The 12,141-nt window shown below is 53.8% G+C and overlaps 1 protein-coding gene across 1 annotated transcript in view; it reads left to right on the forward strand.

Moving 5' to 3' along the window:
- TMCC1 (transmembrane and coiled-coil domain family 1) overlaps window positions 1-9,361 on the forward strand; it is a 46,810-nt gene extending 37,449 nt beyond the window's left edge. The window contains exons 5-6 of the mRNA XM_075995922.1: window positions 4,944-5,079; window positions 6,175-9,361. Of these exons, the coding sequence (XP_075852037.1) occupies window positions 4,944-5,079; window positions 6,175-6,489 (451 nt within the window). The 3' untranslated portion in view covers window positions 6,490-9,361. The remainder of the gene's footprint in view (window positions 1-4,943; window positions 5,080-6,174) is intronic.
- Window positions 9,362-12,141: the final 2,780 nt, after the last annotated feature.

The raw sequence follows: 12,141 nt of genomic DNA on the forward strand, positions 1-12,141 counted from the left end.
GGGGCGGGGAGGGGGGGTGGAGGGGGAGGAGGAGGAGGCCGAGGAAGGAGGATCGCGTATGGGAAGGGAAAAAGGGAGGCCGAGGAAGGAGGATCGCGTACGGGAAGGGAAAAAGGGAGGCCGAGGAAGGAGGATCGCGTACGGGAAGGGAAAAAGGGAGGCCGAGGAAGGAGGATCGCGTACGGGAAGGGAAAAAGGGAGGCCGAGAAAGGAGGATCGCGTATGGGAAGGGAAAAAGGGAGGCCGAGGAAGGAGGATCGCGTATGGGAAGGGAAAAAGGGAGGCCGAGGAAGGAGGATCGCGAAGGGAAGGAGGAGCAGAGATGTTCCCAGGGGGGAAAAGGGAGGCTGAGGAAGGAGGATCGCGATTGGAAGGGAAAAAGGGAGGCCGAGAGAGGAGGATCACGATGGGAAGGGAAGGAGGAGCAGAGATGTTCCCAGGGGGAAAAAGGGAGGCCGAGGAAGGAGGATCACCTCTATGGGAAGGGAAAAAGGGAGGCCGAGGAAGGAGGATCGCGATGGGAAGGAGGAGGAGAGATGTTCCCGGGGAAAAAAGGAGGCTGAGGAAGGAGGATCACGATAGGAAGGGAAGGAGGAGGAGGAGATGTTCCCAGGGGAAAAGGGAGGCTGAGGAAGGAGGATCACGATGGGAAGGGAAGGAGGAGGAGGAGATGTTCCCAGGGGAAAAGGGAGGCTGAGGAAGGAGGATCGCGATGGGAAGGGAAAGAGGATAGCAATGGGAAGGGAATGAGGAGGAGATGTTCCCGGGGGAAAAAGGGAGGCCGAGGAAGGAGGATCGTGATGGGAGAGGAAAAAGGGAGGCCGAGGAAGGAGGATCGTGATGGGCAAGGGGAGGAGGAGCAGAGATGTTCCCGGGGGGAAAGGGGAGGCCGAGGAAGGAGGATCACGACTGGAAGAGGAGGAGGAGGAGATGTTCCCGGGAAAAAGGGAGGCCAAGGAAGGAGGATCGAGATGGGAAGGAGGAGGGGATGTTCCCGGGGCAAAAAGGGAGGCTGAGTAAGGAGGATCGCGATGGGAAGAGAATGAGGAGGAGATGTTCCCGGGGGAAAAAGGGAGGCCGAGGAAGGAGGATCGTGATCGGAGAGGAAAAAGGGAGGCCGAGGAAGGAGGATCGCGATGGGAAGGGAAGGAGGAGCAGAGATGTTCCCGGGGAAAAAGGGAGGCTGAGGAAGGAGGATCACGATGGGAAGGGAAGGAGGAGCAGAGATGTTCCGGGGGGAAAAAGGGAGGCTGAGGAAGGAGGGTCAAGATGGGAAGGGAAGGAGGAGGAGATGGTCCCGGGGCAAAAGGGAGGCTGAGGAAGGAGGATCGCGATGGGAAGGGAAGGAGGATCGTGATGGGAAGGGAAGGAGGAGGGGATGTTCCCGGGGCAAAAAGGGAGGCCGAGGAAGGAGGATCGCTGGAGGCCAAGAGTTGGAGGCTGCTGTGAGCGAGGCTGACGCCACGGCACTCACTCCAGCCCGGGCGACAGAGTAAGACTCTGTCTCAAAAATGAAATGAAATGAAATAATGAAATGGGATATAAAAAAAATAAATAAGTTTAAAAAAATAAAATAACAAAATTAATAAAATAAATAAAAAATCTAAAATAAAATAGCAAAATAAATAAAAAATGTAAAATAAAATAAAACATAAAAAATAAAATAAAGTATAAAATATAAACTAAAATAATAAAATAAAATATAAAAATGTAATGTAAAATATAAAGTAAAATAATAAAATATAAGGCCGGGCGCGGTGGCTCATGCCTGTAATCCTAGCTCTCTGGGAGGCCGAGGCGGGCAGAGCTTTGAGCTCAGGAGTTCGAAACCAGCCTGAGCAACAGCGAGACCCCGTCTCTACTATAAATAGAAAGAAATTAATTGGCCAACTAATATATAGAGAAAAAATGAGGTGGGCGTGGTGGCGCATGCCTGTAGTCCCGGCTACTTGGGAGGCTGAGGCAGGAGGATTGCTTGAGGCCAGGAGGTTGAGGTTGCCGTGAGCTAGGCTGACGCCACGGCACTCACTCTAGCCTGAGCAACAAAGTGAGACTCTGTCTCAAAAAAATAAAATAAAACATAAAAAATAAAATATAAAGTAAAATAATAAAATAAAATATAAAAGATAAAATATAATACAAAATATAAAATAAAATAATAAAATGAAAAATAAAAAATAAAATATAATATAAAATATAAAATTAAATTAAAATACCCCATAATGCGTCATGGGAGTTTTAAGGAAAAAGATAAAAGGAAGAAATAAGGCCCGAGCTTTCCAAGGCAATTTCCTCTTGTTTATTTGGGAATCGTAGACCCAGACAAGCGCTGCAGCTTATATCACTGCGCTCCCTCAAATCCAGAAGGTGTGTAATTTCCAGAACGTTCTAGAAACAATCAGAGGCACAGCCCAGGCAGAACACGGTGAGCGCTGTAGAGATTTGGCCTGGACCGTTTTTTTCTCGATGGGCAGTTGGCGGGAGAGGTCGCTAGAAAGAAACGCAGGTGACAGTGCCTGTTTCCCGCCGCCTCATCGCGTCTCCAAAGAAAAGTAAAAAAAAGAAAACCTAACAAAATTGAAAAACAAACAAACAAGCAAAAAAAGGAGAATGCCTGTTTTTACCTTTTTTATGAATGAACTGAAACTCGAAATGGTTCTGTGGTGGTTACAGAATTCTCTAAGGGCTAAGTGCTTTATTTTCTTTGTTGTTGTTGTTTATTATTTTTTTTTATTTCTAATTTTTGGTTTTGGCCTCATTCTATGTGCTAGTCTTTTATTTTATTTCATTTTATTTTATTTTTTTTTTTTTGAGGCAGAGTCTCACTTTGTTGCCCAGGCTAGAGTGAGTGCCGTGGCGTCAGCCTAGCTCACAGCAACCTCAAACTCCTGGGCTCAGCGATCCTCCTGCCTCAGCCTCCCGAGTAGCTGGGACTACAGGCATGCACCACCATGCCCGGCTAATGTTTTGTATGTATATATATTTTAGTTGGTCAATTAATTTCTTTCTATTTTTGGTAGAGATGGGGTCTCGCTCAGGCTGGTTTCGAACTCCTGACCTTGAGCGATCCGCCCGCCTCAGCCTCCCAAAGTGCTAGGATTACAGGCGTGAGCCACCGCGCCCGGCTAACTTTTTATATATATAAATTAGTTGGCCAATTAATTTCTTTCTATTTATAGTAGAGACGGGGTCTCGCTCTTGCTCAGGCTGGTTTCGAACTCCTGACCTCGAACGATCTGCCCGCCTCGGCCTCCCAGAGAGCTAGGATTACAGGCGTGAGCCACCGCGCCCCGCCATATATATATATTTTTTTATTTCTATTTTTTGGTTTTGGCCTCATTCTATCTGCTAGTCTTTATACTATTTTTTAATGCAAATTTTTTTTATTGTTTTTATAAAATTATTATTTTCTTTTTTTTATTTTCTCCTTTTAAATTAAGTGCTCTCTCAGGATTTTTTTTTTTTTTTAACATTTAAGTGCACACATGTAAGCCAAATGCTTTAGTCATCATCCATGCTAAGGGCTGGTCTGTTTTTTGGTTTTTGGTTATTTTGGGTTTTGTTTTTTGTTTGTTTTTTGTTTGTTTTGTTTTTTAATTTTGAGGCAGAGTCTAGCTCTGTCGCCCGGGCTAGAGTGAGTGCCGTGGCGTCAGCCTCGCTCACGGCGGCCTCCGACTCCTGGCTTTGAGCGAGCCTCCTGCCTCAGCCTCCAACTCCTGGCCTCGAGCAATCCTCCCGCCTCGGCCTCCCTCCCCAGTAGCTGGGACTCCAGGCATGCGCCACCACGCCCGGCTCGTTTTTTTCTATATGTATTTTTTACTTGGCCAATTAATTTCTATTTTTTTAATAAGAGACTGGGTCTCGCTCTTGGACTCGGGCTGGCCTCGACCTCCTGACCTCCAGCGGTCCTCCCGCCTCGGCCTCCTCCCAGAGTGCCGGGATGACAGGCGTGAGCCTCCACCGCGCCCGGCCTGTATATTCTTTATTGTGCTGAGAAACTGACACCGAATGCACTGCAATAAGAAATCTAATAGATGCTCAAATAAATTCTAGAAATAGCACGGCCGGTCCTCTGTACCCTGTTAATAAACCTAACCTGGCAAGTTCAACTTCCGGATCCACTACTAACTAGCCTGGGGCCGGGCGCGGAGGCTCACGCCTGTAATCCCAGCTCTCTGGGAGGCCGAGGAGGGAGGATCGTGCTCGAGGTCAGGAGTTCAAAACCAGCCTGAGCAAGAGCGAGACCCCGTCTCTACTATAAATAGAAAGAAATTAATTGGCCAACTAATATATAGAGAAAAAACGAGCCGGGCGTGGTGGCTCACGCCTGTCGTCCCAGCTACTCGGGAGGGAGGCCGAGGCAGGAGGCTCGCTTGAGGCCAGGAATCGGAGGCTGCTGTGAGCGAGGCTGACCCCACGGCGCTCACTCCAGCCCGGGCGACAGAGCGGGACTCTTGTCTCAAAAACAAACAAACAAACAAAAAAAAAACTAACTAACCTGGAAAAGCAGGTGAGTTTCTTTACCAGCTTGCCCCGGTCTTCTCACCTCCCACCTAGGAACGATAATGGTCCCTTATTGTAAGATCATTACGATATTCCAGCCAAATAATTTACGGATTGCACATGGCTCGCTGCCCGATATCCTAGTGCTCAGTTTATTTTATTTATTTTATTTTAGTTAGTTAGTTTTTGAGACCGAGTCTCACCCTGTCTCCCTGGCAAGATAATATTTCTTTAATTAAAATAATAATAATAATAATAACAGATTCAGGAATCCGTGTGTCTAGTTAAAATGAAAAAGGTAAGAAAAGAAAAAGCCAGACAATATTTCTTTAATTAAAAAAATAATAATAAATCAATCAATCAATAAAATAATAATAATAGTAACGACACCAGGAGAGCCGCCCGCAGAGCCCCCTAACACTGCGCCGGCCGGCCCGCAGGTGCGAGCGGCTGGAGGAGCAGCTCAACGACCTCACGGAGCTGCACCAGAACGAGATCCTCAACCTGAAGCAGGAGCTGGCCAGCATGGAGGAGAAGATCGCCTACCAGTCCTACGAGCGAGCCCGCGACATCCAGGTGAGCCCCCCTTGGGGTGAGCCAGAGAGCCCAGCGCGGCCGTGAGGCTGGGGCCCAGCTACTCGGGAGGGAGGCCGAGGAGGGAGGATCGCTCCAGGTCAGGGGTTCGAGGCCGGCCTGAGCAAGAGCGAGACCCCGTCTCTACTGAAAATAGAAAGAAATGAGCTGGACGACTAAAAAAAAAAAATATATATATATATAGAAAGAAAACGAGCCGGGCGTGGTGGCGCATGCCTGTGGTCCCAGCTACTTGGGAGGGAGGCCGAGGAGGGAGGATCGCTCGAGGTCAGGAGTTCGAAATTGGCCTGAGCAAGAGCGAGAGCCCGTCTCTACTAAAAAAAAAAAAAAAATAGAAGTTAATTGGCTAAGTAAAAAAATATATATATATAGAAAAAATGAGCCGGGCACGGTGGCTCGCGCCTGTCGTCCCAGCAGTCTGGGAGGAGGCCGAGGCGGGAGGATCGCTCGAGCTCAGGAGTTGGAGGCCAGCCTGAGCAAGAGCGAGACCCCGTCTCTACTAAAAATATAGAAAGAAATTAATCGGCCAACTAAAAATATATAAAGAAATTAGCCGGGCGTGGAGGCGCATGCCTGTCGTCCCAGCCACTCGGGAGGGAGGCCGAGGCGGGAGGCTCGCTCGAGGTCGGGAGTTCAAAACCAGCCTGAGCAAGAGCGAGCTCCCCCGTCTCTGCTAAAAATATAGAAAGAAATTAATCGGCCAACTAAAAAAAATATATATACAAAAAAAAAAAAAATACAAGCAGGGCGTGGCGGCGCACGCCTGTCGTCCCAGCTACCCGGGAGGGAGGCCGAGTCGGGAGGCTCGCTGGAGGCTGCCGTGAGCGAGGCCGACGCCACGGGCGCTCGCTCTAGCCCTGGCGACTGGGGGGCGAGACTCTGTCTCTCCCCCCCCAAAAAAAAAAAATAACGAAAAAAAAAACCAAAAAAAAACAGAGGAAAGAAAAAAACAGAGAAAAAAAAAGCAGGAAAAAAAAAAACAGAAAAAAAAAAAAAAAAACGGACCCGGGGCCGAGGCCCCGCCCCCAGCCCCTCCCCCGCCCGTCGCGCCCTGACGCCGCCGCGCTCTGCCCGCAGGAGGCGCTGGAGGCCTGCCAGACGCGCATCTCCAAGATGGAGCTGCAGCAGCAGCAGCAGCAGGTGGTGCAGCTGGAGGGGCTGGAGAGCGCCACCGCGCGCAACCTGCTGGGCAAGCTCATCAACATCCTGCTGGCCGTCATGGCCGTGCTGCTGGTGTTCGTGTCCACCGTGGCCAACTGCGTGGTCCCGCTCATGAAGACCCGCAGCCGGACGTGCAGCACGCTGGCCCTCGTGCTCCTCCTGGCCCTGCTCTGGAAGCACTGGGACGCGCTCTCGGGCCACGTGGAGCGCTTCTTCTCGTCCCCGAGGTGACGGCCGCCGCGGGGGCGCCCCAAGCGCGACTCTTGTTTTTCCTTCTCTGGCGGCCCGGCGGCGGCGGCGAGGGGAGAGAGCCGCACGGGCGGAGCACGGCCCCGTTCTGAATCTAGCACCATTCTGGAGTTTTCTCGGGCGGTGGGAGAGCCGGACGGCAGAATATGGCCCCGTTCTGGGGTTTTCTCGGGCGGTGGGAGAGCCGGATGGCGGAACACAGCCTCGTTCTGGAGTTTTCTTGGGCGGTGGGAGAGCGGGACAGCAGAATATGGCCCCATTCTGGAGTTTTCTCGGGTGGTGGGAGAGCCGGATGGTGGAACACAGCCTCGTTCTGGAGTTTTCTTGGGCGGTGGGAGAGCGGGACGGCAGAATATGGCCCCATTCTGGAGTTTTCTTGGGCGGTGGGAGAGCGGGACAGCAGAATACAGCCACATTCTGGAGTTTTCTCGGGCGGTGGGAGAGCCGGACGGGCGGAGCACAGCCACGTTCTGAGTCTAGCACCATTCTGGGGATTTCTCGGGCGGTGGGAGAGCCGGATGGTGGAACACAGCCTCGTTCTGGAGTTTTCTTGGGCGGTATGGCCCCATTCTGGAGTTTTCTTGGGCGGTGGGAGAGCGGGACAGCAGAATACAGCCACATTCTGGAGTTTTCTCGGGCGGTGGGAGAGCCGGACGGGCGGAGCACGGCCACGTTCTGAGTCTAGCACCATTCTGGGGATTTCTCGGGCGGTGGGAGAGCCGGACGGCAGAATACGACCCCGTTCTGGGGTTTTCTTGGGCGGTGGGAGAGCCGGATGGTGGAACACAGCCTCGTTCTGGAGTTTTCTTGGGTGGTGGGAGAGCAGGACAGCAGAATACGGCCCCATTCTGGAGTTTTCTCGGGTGGTGGGAGAGCCGGACGGGCGGAGCACAGCCACGTTCTGGAGATTTCTCAGGCGGTGGGAGAGCGGGACAGCAGAATACGGCCACATTCTGGAGTTTTCTCAGGTGGTGGGAGAGCTGGACGGCAGAGCACAGCCCTGTTCTGAGTCTAGCACCATTCTGGAGATTTCTCGGGCGGTGGGAGAGCGGGACGGCAGAATATGGCCCCGTTCTGGGGTTTTCTCGGGCAGTGGGAGAGCCGGATGGCGGAACACAGCCTCGTTCTGGAGTTTTCTCGGGCGGTGGGAGAGTGGGACAGCAGAATGTGGCCCCATTCTGGAGTTTTCTCGGGCGGTGGGAGAGCTGGACGGCAGAGCACAGCCACGTTCTGAATCTACCACCATTCTAGAGTTTTCTCGGGCGGTAGGAGAGCCGGATGGTGGAACACAGCCTCGTTCTGGAGTTTTCTTGGGCGGTGGGAGAGCGGGACAGCAGAATACGGCCACATTCTGGAGTTTTCTCAGGTGGTGGGAGAGCTGGACGGCAGAGCACAGCCCTGTTCTGAATCTACCACCATTCTAGAGTTTTCTTGGGCGGTGGGAGAGCCGGACGGGCGGAGCACAGCCCCGTTCCGGAGATTTCTCGGGCGGCGGGAGAGCTGGACAGCGGAACACAGCCCCGTTCCGGAGATTTCTCGGGCACCAAGAGAGCCGGACGGCAGAGCACAGCCCCGTTCTGAATCTACCACCATTCTGGAGTTTTCTCAGGCGGTGGGAGAGCCGGACAGCAGAATACGGCCCTGTTCTCGAGTTTTCTCAGGCGGTGGGAGAGCGGGACAGCAGAACACAGCCCCGTTCTGGAGTTTTCGTGGCGACAGGACGTCGAGTGAATCTGTTTACATTTAGAAATAATGTTTTCTTTTTTTTTTTTTTTCCCCTTGAGAGACGATGCGATTGTAATAGTATTTTTCAGATTTTAGACGATTTTGGGGCAAAGATCTTGAATCATTTTTTTTTATGTAGCGTGATTTCCCCTCCCTCCCCCTCGAGATGCAAACGGTCTCGTCCAAGGGCTTAGCCCTTCATGAACGAACACGGACCCAGGGCCCGGGGCACACGCGCGCACACACACAGCGCACGGCATTCCGAACCGTGGCTCGCAGTGGACCTCGGGCAGTAGAACCTTCTAGAAGGATGCGGGCTAGGGCAAACTGGGGGTAGGGGGCGGGGCCCAGTCCGGGCTCACCCCCTCCCTCTGCCCCCGACCCACCGGCCTGGACTTAACTCGAAAAGCCGTGAAAATCCCCGTGACATTCCGCGTCCGAATTCTCGGATTCGGGCTTGGATTTCTTTTTCTTTTTTTTCTCCTCCTCCTCTCTCTCTCTCTTTCTCTCTCTCTCTCTCTCTCTCTCTCTCTCTCTCTCTCTCTCTCGTCTGTGAAGAGAACACGCAACACGGATCTGTCTCTCCGCCGCCCGCGCCAACCCTGGATGGAAGTCTGGTCGCGGTTGCCAGGATACGTTAGTCTGGTCGCTGTTGCCAAGATACTGAAGTCTGGTCCCCGTCGCCAGGATACGGAAGTCTGGTCGCTGTTGCCAGGATACGGAAGAGTGACAACAGCCTCGCGCCCCCACGGCCGGCCACGTTCCGAGGCGGCTCTCTCCGAATACACTCGATTTCCAGCAAAATCAGCCCCCTCCTCTTGGCCGCACTTTTACGGGATTTGGGGTTTTTTAAAATAATATATATATATAATATGTGCGTGCGTGTGTGTATAGTTACCAACTTAGAAATTAAAAAAAATCAAAACAAAAATCCGAACAGCATACTTGAAGAATGTAATACTCAAAAACTCTCAGTGCTTCCTCACGGTTTCTAATAAGAATTTTTTATTATTGTTATTATTATTATTGGGGTTATTTTTTTTTTGAAAGGATTTGGGAGGTGGGGGCAGGGTCTTTTATTTTATTTTTTTCCTCTGAAATAAAGAAGCGATGTTTTTAAACGAAGAAACGAGCGTGTGGCTGTTTTAAGCGTGCAACTGCTTGCTCCTCCTCCCTTGTGTCTGGAAACCGGTTAGAGGAGGGAAGAACTTGCCGGCCGGCAGGCAGGATGGCTCGCGCCTATCATCCCAGCACTCGGGGAGGCCGAGGCGGGAGGCTCGCTCGAGGCCAGGAGTTGGAGGCCAGCCTGAGCAAGAGCCAGACCCCGTCTCTACTAAAAAATAGAAAGAAATTCATTGGCCAACTAAAAATCCTCCGGACTCAGCCTCCTCCCAGAGTGCCCGACCGTGTTTGCTGTTCGCCGCGGGACGCCCTAAGGCGGGGCTGCGGCTCGCGGGATTTGGCGGGGCGAGCGCAGACCAAGGAAAAAGTCGGGACCGACTCAGTGTCTACACTGTGCGCCACGGATCTCAGGATGCTTATTGGTCGGGAAAGAGAGAGAGGGAGAGAGACAGAGACACAGAGAGGGAGAGACAGAGGGAGACAGAGACAGACAAGAGAAAGACACAAGAGAGAGACAAGAGACAGATGAGAGACAAGAGAGACAAAAGACAAAGACAACAGAGAGACAGACACAGACGAGACGGAGACAAACAAGAGAGAGACAGAGATGAGACAGAGACAAGAGACAGAGGAGAGACAGATGAGAGACAAGAGACACAGACAACAGAGAGACAGAGACAGACAAGACAGTGACACAGACAAGAGACAGAGGCAGACAAGAGACAAACAAGAGAGACAGAGACAGGAGACATAGACAAGAGACAGACAACAGAGAGACAGACAAGAGAGACGAGAGAGACAGTGACACAGACGAGAGACAGAGACAAGAGAGACACAAACAAGAGAGAGACAGAGACAAACAAGAGAGAGAGACGAGAGACAGAGACACAGACAGGAGAGACAGAGACACAGAGACAGACAAGAGACAGAGACTTGTGTCCCGTCTGGCGGCTGCAGGTTCCCCGCGGCCGGTTTTGCCGTGTTGACAGTGGACACAGACCCAGCTGTCCACGCGGTGGTCGCCTCGGGTCTGTTTTTTCTTTCATTTTTGCAAATTCTGTTCCCGGTGACGAGCTTGTCCGAGAACTTCCTGCTAGTCTGTGCAGTAGAGTCAGTGTGTCATTACCCGGCACCTTTATTTTGAGACAGAGTCTCGCTCTGTCGCCCGGGCTGGAGTGAGCGCCGTGGCCTCAGCCTCGCTCACGGCAGCCTCCGACTCCTGGCCTCCAGCGAGCCTCCCGCCTCGGCCTCCCTCCCGAGTAGCTGGGACGACAGGCATGCGCCACCACGCCCGGCTCGTTTTTTCCTACATATTATAATTTGGGCAATTAATTTCTTTCTATTTATAGTAGAGACGGGGTCTCGCTCTTGCTCAGGCTGGTTTCGAAATCCTGGCCTCCAGCGATCCTCCCTCCTCGGCCTCCACACAAGTAGCTGGGACGACAGGCGTGAGCCACCACGCCCGGATCATTTTTTTCCCTGTATATTTTTATTTATCCAGCTCATTTCTTTCTATTTTTTTAGTAGAGACGGGGTCTCGCTCTTGCTCAGGCTGGCCTCCAACTCCTGACCTCGAGCGATCCTCCCTCCTCGGCCTCCTCCCGGAGCGCCGGGGCTGACGCCTCTCGCAGCCGGGGCGGCTCTCTCACTCCGTCTGGACTTGGCAGGCGCTATTTCAGACTAGCGCCGTAAGGACTACCCGTTCCCTGGGGGGCCCGTAAGATCCCGACGCCGCCTCCCCGGCAGGGCCGGCTGCACATCGACCCTTCGAGAAGGCCGGTTTCCGGCGCTGCGGTCGAGGCTGTCCTCCCTCCGCGGCCTCCCTTCCCCGCCCGCGTCCCGCGAGACAACACGACGCGACGTCCCGGCGTCTACACCGCCGGCGCCGCCCGCGTCCTCCCCGCTCCCCGGCGCCAATCTGTCCTCGGTTCCGGGGGAGGCCGGTCGCGGAGGCCGGGCCGCTTCCCAGACGCGACAGCGAGGAGACGAGCGTCTCTGCCAGAAAAGATACGGAGGCCGCCATCACCTCAGCCGCCGGCTCCGCGAAGGAAGGTCGCGCGGCGCCTGCGAGTGACGTAGAAGCGGTCCGCGCAGGCGCAGAGCAGCTGCGGAGAGAGACGCGCAGGGTAGCCGCGTCATCACCCTGCGCGGGCCGCGCTATTGGTTGCCGCCGGTAGTCCCGCCCCTCCGACTTCCGCTTAGGCCTGCGATTGGCTGCGGCGGGCGACAGGCGCAGGCTGTTGGCGTCATCACGTGGCAAAGGCCTTCTCATTAGTTTCCGGCGGCGATCCTGCCCTTCCGGGTTCCGTTTAGCCCTGCGGAAGGCTACGGCAGACCGCGCAAGCGCAGTACAGTGGGCGAGATGCGCAGGACAGTGGCGTCACCACCCAGCGCGGGCCTAGTCGTTGGTGGCCAGCAGTGGTCCCGCCCTTCCGACTTCCGCTTAGGCCTGCGGGAGGCTGCGGCGGACCGCGCAAGCGCAGTGCGGTGGGCGAGACGCGCAGGCTGTTGGCGTCATCGCCCGGCGCGGGCCTGGGAATTGGTTGCCGGCGGTGGTGCCGCCTTTCCGGGTTCCGCTTCCGCCTGCGGAAGACTGCGGCGGACCCCGCAGACGCGGTTAAGTGGGCGAGACGCGCAAGCCCTCGCGTCATCACCCTGCGCGGGACTCGGTATTGCTTTCCGGCGGTGGTACCGCCCTTCCGACTTCCGCTTAGGCCTGCGTCGGGCTGCGCAAGCGCAGTGCGGTGGGCGAGAGGCGCAGGCTGGTGGCGTCATCACATCGCTGTA

The sequence above is a fragment of the Microcebus murinus genome, chromosome 20 (assembly GCF_040939455.1).
Source record: "Microcebus murinus isolate Inina chromosome 20, M.murinus_Inina_mat1.0, whole genome shotgun sequence".
NCBI classification, from domain to species: domain Eukaryota; kingdom Metazoa; phylum Chordata; class Mammalia; order Primates; family Cheirogaleidae; genus Microcebus; species Microcebus murinus.